General features: G+C 47.1%; 1 protein-coding gene across 2 annotated transcripts; it reads right to left on the reverse strand.

The window, feature by feature from the left end:
- Positions 1-248: 248 nt before the first annotated feature.
- Positions 249-17,225, reverse strand: LOC105474857 (zinc finger protein 212). 2 transcript variants are annotated; one of them, XM_011729682.3, is made up of 5 exons: positions 17,060-17,225; positions 5,220-5,609; positions 4,972-5,098; positions 3,060-3,149; positions 249-2,300 (listed from the first exon to the last, which is right to left on the reverse strand). In XM_011729682.3, exons 1-5 carry the CDS (start codon positions 17,081-17,083, stop codon positions 1,447-1,449), a joined length of 1,485 nt encoding a protein of 494 aa, XP_011727984.2. In that variant the 5' UTR covers positions 17,084-17,225; the 3' UTR covers positions 249-1,446. The 2 variants fall into 2 exon arrangements, with proteins under 2 accessions (XP_011727984.2, XP_011727983.2); XM_011729681.3 differs by having other exon boundaries at positions 249-2,303; positions 17,060-17,224.
- Positions 17,226-18,478: the final 1,253 nt, after the last annotated feature.

An 18,478-nucleotide genomic window follows, 5' to 3' on the forward strand; every position in this document is an offset into this window, starting at 1 on the left:
GCCACTCCCTGGGGTACCCACATTTCACCTACTCTTTCTACCTCCCAAAAGCCATCACCCAGACTGTCTCCAGGTCCCCTGAATATTCTCACCCATGCCATATCTTGTTTTCTGTCCTAGGTTTAAGTGAAAGTGCAGGTCAGGCTGTGCCATCAGTCCTTCCCTGCCATCACTCCAGGTCAGGTGCCTCTCCTCCACCTTGGCCCCAGGAGAGTGTTCTGACAGATGGAGAAAAACATCCAGTATGAACTTTTTTTTTTTTTTTTTTTTTGCTAGTAGCAAGTTTTATTCTAGGCAACTGCAAATCATCCAAGGGGATGTTCACATATGACCCCAGAGCCCACTCCCATCCCCCCAGACAGCAGCGGGGCACACATTCAACACTCCTGAGACAAGCATCTGTGTGCTTTTTCTCTACCCTCTCTGGAATAGGCAATCTCAGAATGCATTTGGAAACTGTAATCTGAACCACCTCAAGTAAGGATTGATGTAATAGGAACAAACTCAAATAACCACTAGTACAAGGTGAACAACCTTAAGTAACAAAGTTGTTTTCTACTCTGGGAGGCTGCAGAACACAGCCAGGAGGAGGTGGGAAGAGGATGGGGTATGCTGAGACACCGTAAGTCCCAGACCACAGCCATACCATCAGCAACTTCACTGGAATCTTTCTTCTCAACAGGGGCTGCAGGGTCTACCCCTCCGACTCTTTTCCTCTTGGTCCTTTTCAGACAATTTGAGAGCACCAAGCACCACACGAGGGAACCTAGCACCGTGTCCCCTGCTCTCTGGCCTAAGTAAGCGTCAGTGGGCTAAAAGAGCCCCATTAACAATTCCCTCCTAGAGGGCAGGTCCAGTCCCCAAGTGAGGAACAACTTCTACAACTCTTAAAATGTAAAAAAAAAGCGTTGGGCTGTATTCTTTAAAAAATTAACTAAAATCTAATTCCAAAAAAGGTTCTTCAGAGTAGGGTTAAGCAGTTCATTTAAATTATTTGTTCTACTTGTTATTAAACAAAGAGATTACAAAACAAGAAAAAAAGGAGGGTTACACTTCCCAGAACTCTTCTAGGCAGCTGCTCACCCCTGTGGCCCAACTCAACCCCGTGGGAAGACATGAAATGCCAGGACGAGCCCTGGAACCAGCCACCAGTCCCTGTGGGGTCAGAACGCCAACCCCAGCCCACAAGCACTGGCATGAATGAGAAAACCAGAGACCTGAAGGTGCCAAGAAACAGCAAACTTGGTAGCAGGGTAAAGACCTGGCCTGGACTCTTCTTCCACGGGGTTTTCAGGACAGCCTTTGGGCTTGGCTTGGTATTGGGACAAGGGAAGGCAAATCAGAAACAACTGCCCTCAGGAAGAACTCAGTCCCTGACTGCAGTGTCTCTTTGGGGGAACCAATGCCACCCCCCTCCGCCCCCCAGACGGGCGAGGGGCTGCACCCTTAAAGCAGGCCATTGGGCCTTCCGGGCTCCAGGGCCAGCCCGCCCCGCTCCCGCTGGTGGATCTTCTGGTGCTGCAGGAGGTGCTGCTTCTGGACAAAGCTCTTCTCACACTCGGTGCAGCTGTAGGGCCGCTCACCCGTGTGGATGCGCTGGTGCCGCACCAAGTCAGATGGGTGACTGAAGCTCTTGCCACAGTAACCACAGATGAGGGAACTCCGGCTTTTCCTCCAAGGGATGTGGCCAGGCAGGGCAACCAGGCTGTTGGGTGAGAACCTCTCCTGGACATGTTGGCCGGCACTGGGCCCCTCCTGCAGGTGGCAACGCTGATGGGTCACCAGGCTCACCTTGCAGCTGAAGCTCCTCAGGCACACATCACACTGATGTCGCTTGGCCTTTTTGGTCTGCGGTTTCAGCCGTGGCCTGGGCCTAAGGCTCTCCTCTGGCTCCTCAGGTGTACAAGACTCCCACCCCGAGTGGCTGCTCAGATGTGTGGCCAGCTGCTGCTTATAGCGGAAGGTGATCTCACACTCAGAACATTCGTAGGGGCGGGAAGTGTCCTTTTTCAGCTTCAGGCCCTGCCCACATTCCTGGCCCAGCTGTACCTGCCTATGAGATTTCTGCTTCGGGCAGCCCACAGTTCTGCTGCTGCTAGGATCTCTACCACCAACAGGCTCCTGTAGAGTCGAGTCCCCGGGACCTGTTTCCAGGAGGACAGAACTGCCCTGACCACCCCAGAGCTCAGTCTGCTCCGGGCTCAGGAAAGCCTGCTCTTCAGCAATGCATGAGAACTCTCCAGGAAGATCCGCAGGGCCTTCCTGTGTATACTGTAGCTCCTGTTTGATCATGACCCCACCTGCTGCAAAGTAGAAGAAGACCAACAAAAAAGATCACATTCTAGTACCTTTGGTTTCTTCAGGACCAAACAAACATCTGTCAATTTCAGAAGCACCCCAGAAATAAGTGAATTAGGACAACATGGAGGAGGATGACACTGGCTAGGTTCCAAGACTTGTATAAAACTATTCATGTATAGTTTTTCCAATGTTGACTGGAAATATCAATGCATTACTCTTATAAAATACTGTAAACTATAGTTCTCCAAGCTTGTCTACAAATTTATATTTAATCTCTGGGAAAAATGACAGAATACACTGTAACAACTATACTAAATTAAGAGTGTTAAAATAACACATCTGAAGGATTAAAGACAAACTAAACCTACAGCTTAAAAATTCATGTCCAGCTCTGTTCTTCCTCCATAACCTCCCAAATTACCTAGTGACAAGTGCTTTTCCTGCACTGCCTTCCCTCCTGAAGCTCTGACATGCCCACACTCAATCTCCGGCAGGTTTTGACTACCGCCTAGTATGGTACTCTATTCTGTAGGGCATGAAGAAGAGTGATTGATGTGGCCGTTAGTCTTAAAGACCCCATAGGATGGTAGGAGTTGAGGCACATGTAACAGCTGAACTAACAACAATCATAAAGGAGTCCAGAACAAGCAAAGCCAGATGAGTTTACCAAGTCAGCACCTGGCAGGTCAGCCATGGGAAAGCTCACTCTAGGCTGCAGAGGGCTATGGAAGGGAACAGAATATTCCAGAGCCACTCACCTGGGTGGGCACCACCAGGACCTTCCTCTTCCAAGTCACCCAGCATCTCTGTACCCAACTCCGCTTCTCCCTCTGTCTGGCCAAGGACCTCTGGGTGGGGAAACAGCACGGTGTGAGTCCAGGAGAGAGCAAAAGCTCACTGCACACTGATCAGCTGCCAATGACCAAGGTGACCAATGGCAGGGAGAAAATACTAAAGCTTCAACAGATTCAAAGGCTACTGCTCGTGTCAGTCTCCCCTAGCAGTTTGGGACAATTATAAAATTCTGGCCAATCCTAACAACTGACTTGGCTAGCTGCTGCCTCCAGTGCTCCTCCATTAGAGGCCTGTGGCTCAGGCAGGCAGGTTACAGAGCTACCACTGCCCCTGATGGCACCACCACCCACCTCTGCCTCTCCGTGTGTGCAGTTTAAGTCTTGCCAATGCTTCCTTTTGGGGGATCTAATTTCATCCTTGCTAAGGCACTGCAAGGTAAGATGGACACTGGGACAGACAAGGAAACAGTCCCAATGAGAGCATGTGACCCAACCAAGCTTACAAGGTCACTTTTCTGGCCCATTTTCTATTTTCTTTACCTCTTACTCTGCTCCAGGCACTTGACACTCCTCCATGTACCTAGGTTTTAAAAGACTTTGTCTACCAAACAAAAAGCATTTATTATGTAATAGGTAACATTTTGCATATAAAGACTTATACCTATTAAGTAGCACTTCTAATCAACAAGCAAAAATCATTGAGACCACAATGACCAGCTATAATTCTGGCCAAACACCAAGAAAATGCTTTCGGTCAGCCTGCGCTGCCTGCCTCGTCCGAGGTAACAAAGGGTTGTCAAATCATCTTTTTTCTTTTCTTTTAAGCAAAAGAGATTTCACTATGTTGCCCAGGCTGGTTTCAAACTCCTAGCCTCAAGCTATCCTCCCACCTTGGCTTCCCAGTGTTGGGATTACAAATGTGAGCTACCATACCCATCTCAAATAGTCTTAAATATTAAAAACAGCATGGGAGACCACATGCGGAGGCTCACGCCTGTAATCCCTTTGGGAGGCCGATGCAGGTGGATCACTTAAGCCCAAGAGTTCAAGACCAACCTGGGCAATATAGTAAGACCCACGTCTCTAAATAAAATTTTAAAATTAGCCAGGCGCAGTGGCGTGTGCCTGTAATCCCAGCTACTTGGAAAACTGAGGTGGGAGAATCATTTGAGCCCAAGCTGTCAAGGCTGCAGTGAACCGACATCATACCACTGCATTCCAGCCTAGGTGACAGAGTCTCAAAAAAAAACAAAAAAAAAAAAGATAAAACAGGCCTGGCGCAGTGGCTTACACCTGTAATAGCAGCACTTTGCAGGGCCGAGGCGGACAGGTCACGAGGTCAGGAGTTCAAGAGCAGCCTGGCCAACACGGTAAAACCCTGTTTCTACCAAAAATACAAAAATTAACTGGGCATGGTGGTGGGCACCTGTAATCTCAGCTACTTGGGAGGCTGAAGCAGGAGAATCACTTGAACCTGGGAGGCAGTGAGCCAAGATCGCGCCACTGCACTCCAGCCTGGGCAACAGAGCTAGACTCTATCTCAAAAAAAAAAAAAAAAAAGATAAAACAAATCAAAAAACAACATGAGGAACCCTAGCCATATCACACTGTAGGGTATATGACATTTTATTTATTAGAAAATACTATCAAGAACAGACTATGTGACCACAGAAAAGAAACAGGAAAGGCACAACGCCAAGAGCTTTCCAAAAGTCTCTGTAAATGGGAGGACCTAGAGACTTGCATTTCTCCACCCGTGGAAGCCAACAGAGGACCCACAGCCACAAGAGCCACAGGTGTAGTCTGAATTACAAGCTACCGGCCAGGAATTGTAGTATGTCTGAGACAGAATTCTAGGGAGAAAACTGCTACTCACTCAGAGAGACCAGTGTCTCATAGTTACTCTCCATCACATTTCTGTAGAGCTCCTTCTGCCAATCCTCCAGATTCTCCCATTCCTGCTCGGTGAAACAGACGCCATCATTCTCCAGTGACCTGGACACCTGGAATCACCAATGGCACACATACTCACAGCTATGACACAAAAGCCAGCAACTGAGGTGCTTACATATTAAAGGGCTGGCTCCCCCTTCTCTTCTAACTTTTAATCCTCAATGAGACTACCTTGGGGGCCTCCCCCTTGCTGCCCGGGGGCAGCCGCAGGATCCAGAAGTTCCTGTTGCGGAGCAGGTTCTCCACGTTCTCCAGCCGCCTCTGCAGCAACCCGTACTCCTGCAGCAGGGTCCCTAGCACGGCCCACTTGCCCTCTAGCTGGTTCCCAAACTCCACGGCCATCTTCTCACAGTCAGCCAGCTTCTTCTCAGCTGTCCCCGTGCGTCCCTCCAGGCTCTGTAGCCGGGCAGCCTGGGACTCCATCTTCTTCTCCACAGCCTGAATAGCAGCCACCACCGTCCAGAGTGAGATCTCGGTGGTCTGAAAATAGGAGCTTTTCTCTGTTGCTTGTGAAGGAAGTGTAGAAGAAGTTAAAGGTGTGGAGCGTCGTTTTCTCCTATGCTGAAAGATCAAAGACACAGAGTCAGAAAATGTCACTTCCAAACATCAAGTAAAGAAAGCAATGTTTAAGTCTATCAGTGCTTAGAGTTACCTAGTTTCTTTTAATTTAAAAAAAAAAAAAAAAAAAAAAAAGCACATCTGGGCCAGGCGTGGTGGCTCTCGCCTGTAATCCCAGCATTTTGGGAGGCCGAGGCAGGTGGATCACGAGGTCAGCAGATGGAGACCATCCTCACTAACATGGTGAAACCCCATCTCTACTAAAAATACAAAAAAATTAGCCGGGCGTTGTGGCGGGCACCTGTAGTCCCAGCTACTCAGGAGACTGAGGCAGGAGAATGGCATGAGCCCGGGAGGCAGAGTTTGCAGTGCACGGAGATCGCGCCACTGCACTCCAGCCTGGATGATAGAGCGAGACCCCATCCCCCCCAAAAAAAAAAAAAAAAAAAAAGCATGTCTTTTATTGATACTAAAAATTATATGTAGATATTGCATTAATAATGTTGGGAAATGCTGAAGAATAGAAAGAAAATATTATACAAAATATTCTCACACAGAAATAAGCTGTTAGGGCTGGCCGCAGTGGCTCACAACTGTAATCCCAACACTTTGGGCGGCCAAGGCAGCTGAATCACTTTAGCTCAGGAGTTTGACACCAGCCTGGCCAACAAGGCAAACCCTGTCTCTAAGAAAAAGTTCAGGCCGGGCGCGGTGGCTCACACCTGTAATCCCAGCACTTTGAGAGGCCGAGGTGGGCGGATCACAAGGTCAGGAGATCGAGACCATGGTGAAACCCCGTCTCTACTAAAAAATAGAAAAAATTAGCCGGGCGCAGGGGCGGGCGCCTGTAGTCCCAGCTACTCCGGAGGCTGAGGCAGGAGAATGGCGTGAACCCGGGAGGCGGAGCTTGCAGTGAGCCGAGATTGCGCCACTGCACTCCAGCCTGGGTGACAGAGCGAGACTCCGTCTCAAAAAAAAAAAAAAAAAAAAAAAAAAAAAAAGTTCAAAAAATTAGCCGGGCATGAGCCAGGAGCAGGCCGTGCGCGGTGGCTCACGCCTGTAATCCCAGCACTCTGGGAGGCCGAGGCAGGCAGATCACAAGGTCAGGAGATCAAGATCATCCCGGCTAACAAGGTGAAACCTTGTCTCTACTAAAAATACAAAAAATTAGCCGGGCGTGGTGGCAGACGCCTATAGTCCCAGCTACTCGGGAGGCTGAGGCATGAGAATGGCATGAACCCAGGAGGCAGAGCTTGCAGCTTGCAGTGAGCTGACATCGTGCCACTGCACTCCAGCCTGGGCAACAGAGCAAGACTCCGTCTCAAAAAAAAAAAAAAAATTAGCCAGGCATGGTGATGCATGCCTGTAGTCCCAGGTACTTGGGGCACTGAGGTGGGAGGATGGCTTGAGCCCAAGAGGTTGAGGCTACAGTGAGCCAAGATCGTGCCACTGCACTCCAGCCTGAGTAACAGAGTGAGACCCTGTCTCAAAACAGGAAGGAAAGAAGGGAGGGAGAAAGGGAGGGAAGGAAGCTGTTTGAATTTTGGTGTATTTCCTGTAGGCTTTTTTTCATCTTTTATTTTTTTCAACAAAAGTGAAATTACAGTGTGCATGTTTTGTTACCTATGTTTTACGCTTAGCATATTCTCTGAGACTCCTGTATCGGTGTTCATTTTAAACCTATTTTTATTTAACGTTTTGGACTATATGATAAAAGATGTCATTTACATCTTATCTTGCCTCCACATCCCTGCCAGACTTCATAGTTGATCATGTCACCCCTGTTTGAAAACTTTCAATGGCTCCCCACAATAAAGACAAAATTCCTTAGCAGGACCTACGAGATCTAATCCATTCATCTTTGCACTCTAGCAGCTGGGATGGTGAATAAATCCTTAAAAAATATTTACTGAAATGATGTGACTAAGTCTACTGACATTTTCCCTATAATTTTCACTTTAATGAGCTGTCTCTGACAGTAGGAAAATCGCTGTCGTAGAAGCTAAAATTACTGAAATCAACATTCGGGAAGTCTTCCCCAAGCTGTCCCTCTACTGTCTCCCTGCACGTTCGCTTCAGTCCTAACTCCCTCGCAAACTTCATGTTCTTTCATGGCTGCTTTTCAAACCACAGTGAGGCCACTAAGACCAAGACACTGAGAGGAAGTATCTCGGAAAGAACTGCTGGAGCCAGGGGTCGTGGTCCAGAGAACATGGGACAAAAGGAAACTGACTGGTGCAGAACTGAACATTTAAGTTTGGCCATGACCTACTCTAGTTACTCAAGTCAGTTAATTCATCATGGAACACATGAGACAAAAGCTTAAATACATCCTCCCGCAAAAGATTAAAAGAAAAGTTCAATGTAAAAACAAATACAAGTGAAACAAAACAAAATATTAAACTAGATATATACATGCCATCATGTTTGTTTTGCTTCTACTTTAAGTCTATGAGTCTCCTCTTTCTGTGGCCCAGCATTCTGTGCTTAGTAGCACGTTTTCCAGACAGGAACATAGGTGACAATCTGTGCAAAGGAATACGCCCCCTCCTCTTCCACATAGTAAGAGGTTGAAAAGAATGATTAAACTAAGTTTCTTCTTGTCTTCTGTTTTGAATTATCTAACATGATGGGAACAATTCACATGTTCACGAACCAGTGAATGGATGAAAAAATTGTGATCCATCCAATGTCATGGGTTGAACTGTGTCTCCTCAAAATAATATAGTAAAGCCCTAATCCTCAGCACCTCAGGATGTGATCTTACTTGGAAATAAGGTATTTCCAAGGGTAATCAGGTTAAAATGAGGTCATTAGGATGGGCCTTAATCCAATGACTGATGTCCCTAAAACAGAGGACCTTTAGACACAGAGAGAGACACACACAGGGAGAAGATGTCTACTATGGTTTGGCCTCACCAAAACCCATGCTGAAATTTTATTCCCAATGTGGCAGTGTTGGGAGGTGAAGTCTCGTGGGAGGTGTTTGGATCATGAGGGCATATCCCTCATAAATAAATTAATGCGCTCCCACAGGGGTGAGTTGTCATTGGCAGGGACGGATTAGTTCCCACTAGAGTGGGCTGTTAAACAGTCTGACTTCTTCGGTCTCTCTCTTGCCTCCTCTGTCACCATGTGATCTCTACACACACCTGCTGCCCTTCCACTTTCTGCCATGAGTTTAAGCAGCTTGAGGCCCAGCTGCCCAGTCTTGAACTTTCCAGCCACCAGAATTATGAGCCAACTAAACCTCTTTTCTTCATGAATTACCTAACTTCATGTATTCTGTTACACCAATACATAATGGGCCATGTCAAGATTAAGGCAGAGACTGGAGTTATGCTGCCACAAACCAAGAAAACACATGGGACCACCAGAAGCCAGGAGAGAAACACAAACCTCTTAAGGAACCAACCCTGCAAACATCTTGATTTCAGACTCCTAACCTCCAGAACTGTGAGACAATACATTTCTGTTATTTAAGCTTCCCAGTTTGTTATACCAGCCCTAGGAAACAAATACACTATATAAGACACTTCATTATATACCGTATTAGATATTTAGTGTATTTTTCCTATATAGCTTAGTAGACTACTAAGCCTGCTACTTAGTGGTAGACTACCACTTCGACTACTAAGTCTACTACTATGTAATAAAAAGGAACCAAAATCACTGACATGTGTTACAACATGCTAAGTGATGGGAATCAGACACAGGTCAGGCATGGTGGCTCATACCTACAATCCCAACACTTTGGGAGGCTAAGGTAGATCACTTGAGCCCAGGAATTCGAGATCAGCCTGGGCAATAAAGTGAGACCCCACCTCCACAAATTTTTTAAAATGACCAGGCGTGGTGGCATGTGCCTGTACTCCCAGCTACTTGGGAGGCTGAGGATGGGAGGATCACTTGAGCCCTGGAGTTCAAGGTTGCAGTGAACCATGATTGCACTATTGCACTGCAGCCTGAGTGGCAGAGGGAGACCACCTTAAAAAGAAAAAAAAAAAAAAGGGCCGGGCACCGTGGCTCACACCTATAATCCCAACACTTTGGGAGGCCGAAGCGGCCGGATCACCTGAGGTTGGAAGTTTGAGACCAGCCTGACCAACATGGAGAAACCCTATGTCTACTAAAAATACAAAATGACCCAGGCAGGGTGGCGCATGCCTGTAATCCCAGCTTCTTGGGAGGCTGAGGCAGGAGAATCACTTGAACCTGGGAGGTGGAGGTTACGGTGAGTCGAGATCGCACCATTGCACTCCAGCCTGGGCAACAAGAGCAAAACTCCAAAAAAAAAAAAAAAAAAAAAAAATTCAGACACAAAAGGCTACATTTGTGTTTCATTTACATGTTTGGAAAAAAGCAAACTATAAGGATAGAAATCAGATCAGTGGCTGCCAAGTGCTAGGGATTGTAGCCTATTAGAATGTCAAAGCAGGAGAATATTATATAAATATTTCCATCATCCAAGAAAGTCCCCTCATATCCCTTTATAATCAGTCTTTTTTTTTTTTTTTTTTTTTGAGATGGAGTCTCGCTGTCGCCCAGGCTGGAGAGCAGTGGCGCTATCTCGGCTCACTGCAAGCTCCGCCTCCCGGGTTCATGCCACTCTCCTGCCTCAGCCTCCCGAGTAGCTGGGACTACAGGTGCCCGCCACCACGCCTGGCTAATTTTTTGTGTTTTTAGTAGAGACGGGGTTTCACCGTGTTAGCCAGGATGGTCTCGATCTGCTGACCTCGTGATCTGCCCAACTCAGCCTCCCAAAGTGCTGGGATTATAGGCGTGAGCCACTGCACCCGGCCAATGAATTTCAATTCATAAACATAGTATGCAAATCCTTTTTTTTTTTTTCTGAGATGGAGTCTCTCGCTCTGTCACCCAGGCTGCAGGCTGGAGTGCACTGGCATGATCTCAGCTTACTGCAACCTCCGTCTCAGGTTCAAGTGATTCTCCTGCCTCAGCCTCCCAAGTAGCTGGGAATACAGGTGTGAGCCACCACACCTGGTTAATTTTTCTGTATTTTTAGTAGAGACAGGGTTTCACCATGTTGCCCAGGCTAGTCTCAAGCTCCTGACCTCAAATGATCCACCCACCTCAGCCTCCCAAAGTGCTAGGATTATAGGAATGGGCCACCATGCCCAATCTTTTGAGACTCCATTTTAATATCTTTCAATGTTTTAACATATTCCCTAGGTATCTATTCCAATCATCAACTCCTGTATGAAAAATAATCCCCAAATTTAGTGGCTTAAGACATCATCATCTACTTTACACATGAATCTGCAACTAAAGGAGGGTGGCACATGGATGTTTGTCTCTGCTCCACTCTCTGTCTATTGGGGCAAATCACAGGCAGCCAGGTGCTAGAATCCCTTGAGAAATCCCAAGCCACATGAAGAGGGTGCATGAAGTGTTCTGTTCCATGGTCTCACCTGCGATCTCAGTCTACACACCAGCATCAACCAACAGACATGGAATGCACACATTTTCATTCCCAATAGGTTTTTATGTTTGCCTCCTCTCTTTTTTGTCTCTACACTTTGATATTACATACTGATAGATATATGGATAAAAAAATAATCATTTCTGGCCAGGCACAGTGGCTCACACCTGTAATTCCAGCCTCTTGGGAGGCTGAGGTGGGCGGATCACGAGGCCAGGAGATAGCGACCATCCTGGCTAACATGGTGAAACCCCATCTCTACTAAAAATACAAAAAAATTAGCCAGGCGTGGTGGTGGGCGCCTGTAGTCCCAGCTACTTGGGAGGCTGAGGCAGGAGAATGGCGTGAACCCGGGAGGTGGAGCTTGCAGTGAGCCGAGATCACACCACTGCACTCCAGCCTGGGAAATAGAGTGAGGCTCTGTCTCAGAAAAAAGGTAAAAATAAAAATAATCATTTCTGTACCTGTGCTTCCAATATAATAGCCACTAGTCACACGTGGCTGGTTAAAATTAAATAAAATTAGCCGGGCACAGTGGCTCATGACTGTTAAGTCCAACCCTTTGGGAAGCCAAAACAGCCAGATGACTTGAGGTCAGGAGTTCAAGACCAGCCTGGCCAATATGATGAAACCCTGTCTCTACTAAAAATACAAAAATTAGCCGTGTGTGGTGGCACATAACTGTAATCCCAGCTACTCGGGAGGCTGAGGCAGAAGAATCACTTGAACCTGGGAGGCAGAGGTTGCAGTGAGCCAAGATCGCACTACTCTACTCCTGCCTGGGTAGAGTGAGAGTTTGTCTCAAAAAAAAAATTAAATTAAATTAATAAATAAAATTTAAAACTCAGTTCCTCAATCATACTAGCTAACATTTCAAGTGCTCAAAAGCCACATGTGACTAGTGGCTACTGTATTAAACAGTGCAGAACAGAACATTTCTATCATCTTGGAAAGTTCTACTGGATGCACTACACCTTTATAATTCTTTTCTATTTGATAAAATACTAAGGTTGTATTAAAATCTCCTATTGTAACAGTGAATCTTCCTTGTAGTTCTGTCAGTTTCGTTTTATATATTTTTAGGCTATGTAATTAGGTGCATACAGGTTTAGCAATTTTGTATCTAGCTGGTAAATTGAGTCTTTTACCATTACAAAAGTAGTAGTAGCCTTCTATCTCTACAGAAACTAAATATATTTAAGTCAACTTTCTTTGTTTTTTTTTTTTGAGACACAGTTTCGCTCTTGTTGCCCAGGCTGGAGTGCAATGGTGAGATCTCGGCTCACCGCAACCTCTGCCTCCCAGGTTCAAGAGATTCTCCTGCTTCAGCCTCCCGAGGAGCTGGGATTACAGGCCACACCTGGCTAATTTTTTTGTATTTTTAGTAGAGACGAGGTTTCTCCATGCTGGTCAGGCTGCTCTCAAACTCCCGACCACAGGTGATCCGCCCACCTCAGCCTCCCAAAGTGCTGGGATTACAGGCGTGAGCCACCACGCCCAGCCAACTTTCTTTTGACTAGTATTTGCTTGGCATATTTTTTCAAGTCCTTTTATATTTATTTCTATATCCTTATCTTTTAGTTTTTTTTTGTTTTTGTTTTTGTTTTGAGACACAGTCTCACTCTGTCACCCAGGCTGGAGTGCAGTGGTGAGATCTCAGCTCACTGCAACCTTCGCCTCCCAGGTTCAAGCGATTCTCCTGCCTCAGCCTCCTCAGTAGCTGGGATTACAGGCGCGAGTCACCATGCCCAGCTAATTTTTTTTTTTTTTTTTTTTTTTTTGAGACCGAGTCTCGCACTGTCGCCCAGGCTGGAGTGCAGTGGCGCAATCTCAGCTCACTGCAACCTTCACCTCCCAGGTTCAAGTGATCCTCCTGCCTCAGCAACCTCCGCCTCCTGGGTTCATGCCATTCTCCTGCCTCAGTCTCCCGAGAAGCTGAGACTACAGGCACCCACCACCACGCCCGGCTAATTTTTGTATTTTTAGTAGAGATGAGATTTCACTGTGTTAACCAGGATGGTCTCAATCTCCTGACCTCATGATCCACCCACCTTGGCCTCCCAAAGTGCTGGGATTACAGACGTGAGCCACCGTGCCCAGCCAGTTGTATCTCTTTTAAACCATCTAGTTGGGTTTTTCCCCCATCCTGACAATCTATGCCTTTTAACTTGAACATTTCATTCATTTACATTTATTGTAATTGTTCATTAGTTTTTATTTATCTTTTTTGTGCTGTGTATCCCATCTTTCTTCTCTATTTTCTTGTTTTCTTTTAATTTTTTCTTATTCTATTATCCCCCTTTCTAATCTGTAAATTATACAACCAATTTCTAGTTGCTTAGCAAGTATCCTAGAAATTATGGGAAATATACATAGAAGGCCCTTTAACAAAGCCCTTTAAACAGTTTAATTCTGATCATCTCTTCCTCATATTTACATCAATGCCATCATGTATTTTAATTGTTTTTAACACAACAAGAAACTGTTACTGTTTTATTAAGTCACTATTTGTTTAGGTTTAACCATTTCCATGCATCATCACATCTTCTTACATTTTCAGACTTTCTATTTGGGATAATTTTCATTTTACCTGAGGTATGTATTTTAGAATTTACTAAGAGTGTATTGGTAGCAAATTGTCTTTTTTTTTTTTTTTTTTTTTTTTTTTTGAGACAGAGTCTCTCTCTGTTGCCCAGGCTGGAGTGCAGTGGCACGATCTCGGCTCACTGCAAGCTCCGCCTCCCGGGTTCCTGCCATTCTCCTGCCTCAGCCTCCCAAGTAGCTGGGACTACAGGCACCCGCCACCGCGCCCGGCTAATTTTTTTGTATTTTTTTTTTTGTAGAGACGGGGTTTCACCGTGGTCTCGATCTCCTGACCTTGTGATCCGCCCGCCTCGGCCTCCCAAAGTGCTGGGATTACAGGAGTGAGCCACCGCGCTCGGCCACGCAAATTGTCATTTTTAATTTGTCTGAAAACGTCTTCATTATATCTTTGTTTCTGAAACATATTTTTGCTGCATATAAAACTATGGGATTATAGTTATTTTCTTTCAGCCTACTGACAACATCATTTTCCTGTTGTCTGGCTTCCATGGTTGCTGTTGAGAAGCTGGCCCCCATTAATTTTGCTGTACTTCATTTCAAGGTAGTTTTTTTTTTTTTTTTTTTTTTTTTGGTTGCTTTTAAGAAATCCCTCTGCCTTAGGCTGGGTGCAGTGGCTCATGCCTGTAATCCCAGCACTTTGGGAGGCTGAGGCAGGTGGATCACCTGAAGTCAGGAGTTCAGAGACCAGCCTGGCCAACATGGTGAAATCCCATCTCTATAAAAATACAAAATTAGCCAGGCATGGTGACGCCTGCCGTAATCCCAGCTACTCTGGAGGCTGAGGCAGGAAAATCGCTTAGAACCTGGGAGGCAGAGGTTTCAGGGAGCTGAGATTGCTCCACTGCACGCCAGCCAGAGCGAGAGAGTAAGACTCTCTCAAATAAAAAAAAGAAAAAGAAAAAAAGATAAGAAAAGAAACTATGGCCGGGCATGGTGGCTCACGCCTGTAATCTCAGTGCCAAGGTTTAACAATTTTCTTTGCAATCATCTGAAGGTCAGACCTTACTTTCAGTTCACCCTTACACAGAATGTTGCCCTTTGAAGTCTCTGTTTCATGGGACTGGGTTAGGGAGCATCTCAGACTTTCCATCTTAGGCTCTGAGATTTGTGTTCTATTTTGCAGGTCTCTTGAATCATAAACACCAAAGATGATGTTCAGCCAATGCCCTCAAAGTTGGCTTCAGAACTCTTAATCACTTTCCATTTCCCTCTTTCGCTTAAGTTTTGGGGCTCCAAGTATTCTTTACTAAAATACATTTCAAATGCATTTATGTGCAGGGTTTTCCAGCATTTTTAGTTGTTTCACCAGGGCACCTATAATTGGTCTGTCAAACGACAGACATAGAATCCTCACCTGAAGAGATGTCTGAGAAGAGAAACAGGCTCAAGAACAATTTGAATAAGTTCTACAACGACAAATTAATGTTATTTAAGGCATAGTTTGCGATTGTGGTGGAATTTTTATTTTTTTATTTTTTATTTTTTTTTGGAGACAGAGTCTCCCTCTGTCACCCAGGCTGGAATGCAGTGGCGCGATCTCGGCTCACTGCAAGCTCCGCTCCCCTGGTTCACGCCATTCTCGTGCCTCAGCCTCCGAGTAGCTGGGACTACAGGCGCCCGCCACCACGCCCGGCTAATTTTTTGTGTTTTTAGTGGAGACGGGGTTTCACCATGTGAGCCAGGATGCTCTCGATCTCCTGACCTCGTGATCTACCCGCCTCGGCCTCCCAAAGTGCTGGGATTACAGGCGTGAGCCACTGCTCCCGGCCTTTTTTTTTTTTTGAGACGGAGTCTCGCTCTGTTACCCAGGTTGCAGTGCAGTAGCACGATCTCAGCTCACTGCAACCTCCACGCCTCCCGGGTTCAAGCGATTCTTCTGCCTCAGCCTCCCAAGTAGCTGGGTCCACTGGCACGCACCACCACGCCTGGCTAATTTTTGTATTTTTAGTACAGATGGGGTTTCACCCTATTGGCCAGGCTGGTCTTGAACTCCTGACCTCGTGATCCTCCTGCCTCGGCCTCCCGAAGTGCTGGGATTACAGGCGTGAGCCACTGTGCCTGGCCTGTGGTTTCTTTAAGGCTTCTTCCTAACAAGGTCTACTGATGACATGTAAGTAACTGTGGAGTGACCTGGCAGGAAGAACTGTGGCAGAGTCCTCTTGCCGGACTCAAACACTAACTAGATCTTGTGGAAAAGCCGTCTTTGACTGGCTCAGCCTAGCTTACAGAAGTCAGATGAGGTTAATAATGTAAACATTTGTGTCTTGTCTTCCCAATTCAACTGTTAACTTCCTTGAAAGCAAATACTGTGTTCTCTAAGTCTTCCAATCCCTCCTTTCTTAGTTCTTAACGCACTTTCTACAAGAATCAAATATAGTGCACCCTGCTCATGGTCAAATTTTCCCACAGAATCTCCTTAGCCCTCCATTCTCACAAAGATCTAACAAGATTCTCAAAGTGTTTCTGGACCAAGGAACACTTCATTAAAAATCAATTCAATTCCAGCTGCCCTTTCCGTTGCAAACCCTCCAGTGTTGTTAAATTAACCACTACTTTGGAATAGTATGAGAATGTCGGAGCTGGAAGGAATCTTAGAGCCTTAGAGATTATCTAGCAACTACTCCTACACTCTCGATTTACAGTTAAGAAAACGAAAGAGACCCAGAGAGGCGAACACAGTTGCCTAAAATCACCCAAATGGATAGCTGTTACGGCTGAACTCGTTTCGTGACTCCACACAAATAGGATTTTCCTCACACCAAGCTCCGTATCTTGACATTCCCAGAATGGGGATGGTCGATGGGGGGCGGGGGGACGGTGAAGGAGAGAGTTTGGACAGCTCTACAAACAAAATACAAAATGCAGCAACTACACTGTAGATAACACCTGTCCCCAAGAAGCAGTAGCCCAGGCTGACTTCAACCTGTGGCTGCAACCCCAAGACAGAAATCTGCAGCAAGGGAGAAACGGGCAACACACAGGACCAAGGAGGAGGTGGTCGCAGACAGGCAAGTCCTGGGGTCTCCGGGGCAATGGGAGAGCTCACTCGTAGCGACGGAGACCGTTTCCATCCTGCGTCTCCGCTCCAACCTGGGAACGGGCTCTTTTGGCACGAAAGAGAAAATGTGTGGGCAGGGTCACACATCCACCAACCTAAAACAACCTTCGGAGAAGTTTCTAGGCAAGGGCGCACGGCGCCAAGGCTCCGACCCCGCTGCAGAAGGAAGCAGAGGGAAAAAAGGGCAGAGCACTGGGGTCGCGAGGAGGAGGGTTCCCGTTCACCCGCGCCAGTTGCAGCCCCGGGAAACCAAGACCCCGGCGGCGTCCAAACCGCGAAGCCCCGCCCCGGGCAGGGGACTCCGCCATCCCCAACGCGCCCTCGAGCCCGCGCGCCGGGGCCTCTTACCCGAGCAGGCGCCGACTCCGCCATGGCTCCAGTCGCCCCTCAACACCTGGACCAAGCCTCAGAGCCCCCGGCTGCGTTCCTGTCTGCACAGCGCCCCGCAGCCTGCTGGAAACCGCCACCGCCGCCGTGTTGATGCCAGGTGCATTCTGGGAGCGTCGACCTCCCCGGCGCAAGACAGGCTCCAGCCGCTCTTCCTCACTGCGCAGGCTTTCCATAGTGCCCCCGTGCGGCGGGAGGGAGAACGCCGCTTGGCACTCTCGGCCAGAGTGTGGGCACCAGGAGAGCTCGGTTACTCAAAAGTCAAGACCGGGCCGGGCGCGGTGGCTCAAGCCTGTAATCCCAGCACTTTGGGAGGCCGAGACGGGCGGATCACGAGGTCAGGAGATCGAGACCATCCTGGCTAACACGGTGAAACCCCGTCTCTACTAAAAAAAAAAATACAAAAATAAAAACTAGCCGGGCGAGGCGGCGGGCGCCTGTAGTCCCAGCTACCCGGGAGGCTGAGCCAGGAGAATGGCCTGAACCCAGGAGGCGGAGCTTGCAGTGAGCTGAGATCCCGCCACTGCACTCCAGCCTGGGCGGCAGAGCAAGACTCTGTCTCGAAACAAAAAAAAAAAAGATCAAGACCGGGTTCCGCGTTTCAGGCAAAGCCATGGGACCCTGCTGTCTTCTGTATGTCCAGCTCTCTGCTAAATGTTTTGAGGGATTCAAAAATGTGTAAAAGTCAGACTTTTTGCTGAGGAAAGAACATGTAACATTGTTGGAGAAAAGAAATATGGTTCAAAAAGGCAAGTGATTTTATTCCAAAAGTTCACCTGTTATTTGGCTTTTTAGAAACTGGGAACAGTTTCCACAGCAACAGTGTGGAGTGCGGAGTCAGGCCCAGGCCAGCCCTCTGTAGCCTGTTAATTATGGTAATCATGTGCCTTGGAAAGTCCAAGACAACCCTGATTTCAAATATTTTCAGTCCTCATGCTACATGTAAGACGATGTGTTCGGAATTTTTGTTGGAAAGCACAGCCACATTACCGTTTCATCGCCATGTACTTTATCGCCAATACCAGCAACACTACTGCAACCATACCTGCCTAATTTATACCATTGTCTCTCTGGAGACAAGCAATGAACTTCCACTTCACGTGATAGGCGTGAAGTTGTTTCCTCTGAGAACGAAACTCTTTTTTGAGATGGAATTTCCCTCCTGTTGCCCAGGTTGGAGTGCAATGGCACAATCTCGGCTCACTGCAACCTCCACCTCCCGGGTTCAAGCAATTCTCCTGCCTCAGCTTCCTGAGTAGCTGGGATTACAGGCATGTGCCACCACACCTAGCTAATTTTGTATTTTTAGTAGAGACAGGGTTTCTCCATGTTGGCCAGGCTGGTCTCGAACTCCCGACCTCAGGTGATCCGCCCACCTCA

This window comes from Macaca nemestrina, chromosome 4 (assembly GCF_043159975.1).
Source record: "Macaca nemestrina isolate mMacNem1 chromosome 4, mMacNem.hap1, whole genome shotgun sequence".
In the NCBI taxonomy this organism is placed as follows: Eukaryota; Metazoa; Chordata; class Mammalia; order Primates; family Cercopithecidae; genus Macaca; species Macaca nemestrina.

Excerpts from the sequence above, each read along its gene's own strand:
- LOC105474857 (XM_011729681.3), bottom strand. The coding sequence starts at position 17,083 with ATGGCGGAGTCGGCGCCTGCTCGG. Across the intron at positions 5,610-17,059 it reads CGGAGTCGGCGCCTGCTCGG|CATAGGAGAAAACGACGCTC; the intron begins GTAAGAGGCCCC and ends TTGATCTTTCAG. Across the intron at positions 5,099-5,219 it reads GCAAGGGGGAGGCCCCCAAG|GTGTCCAGGTCACTGGAGAA; the intron begins GTAGTCTCATTG and ends TGGTGATTCCAG.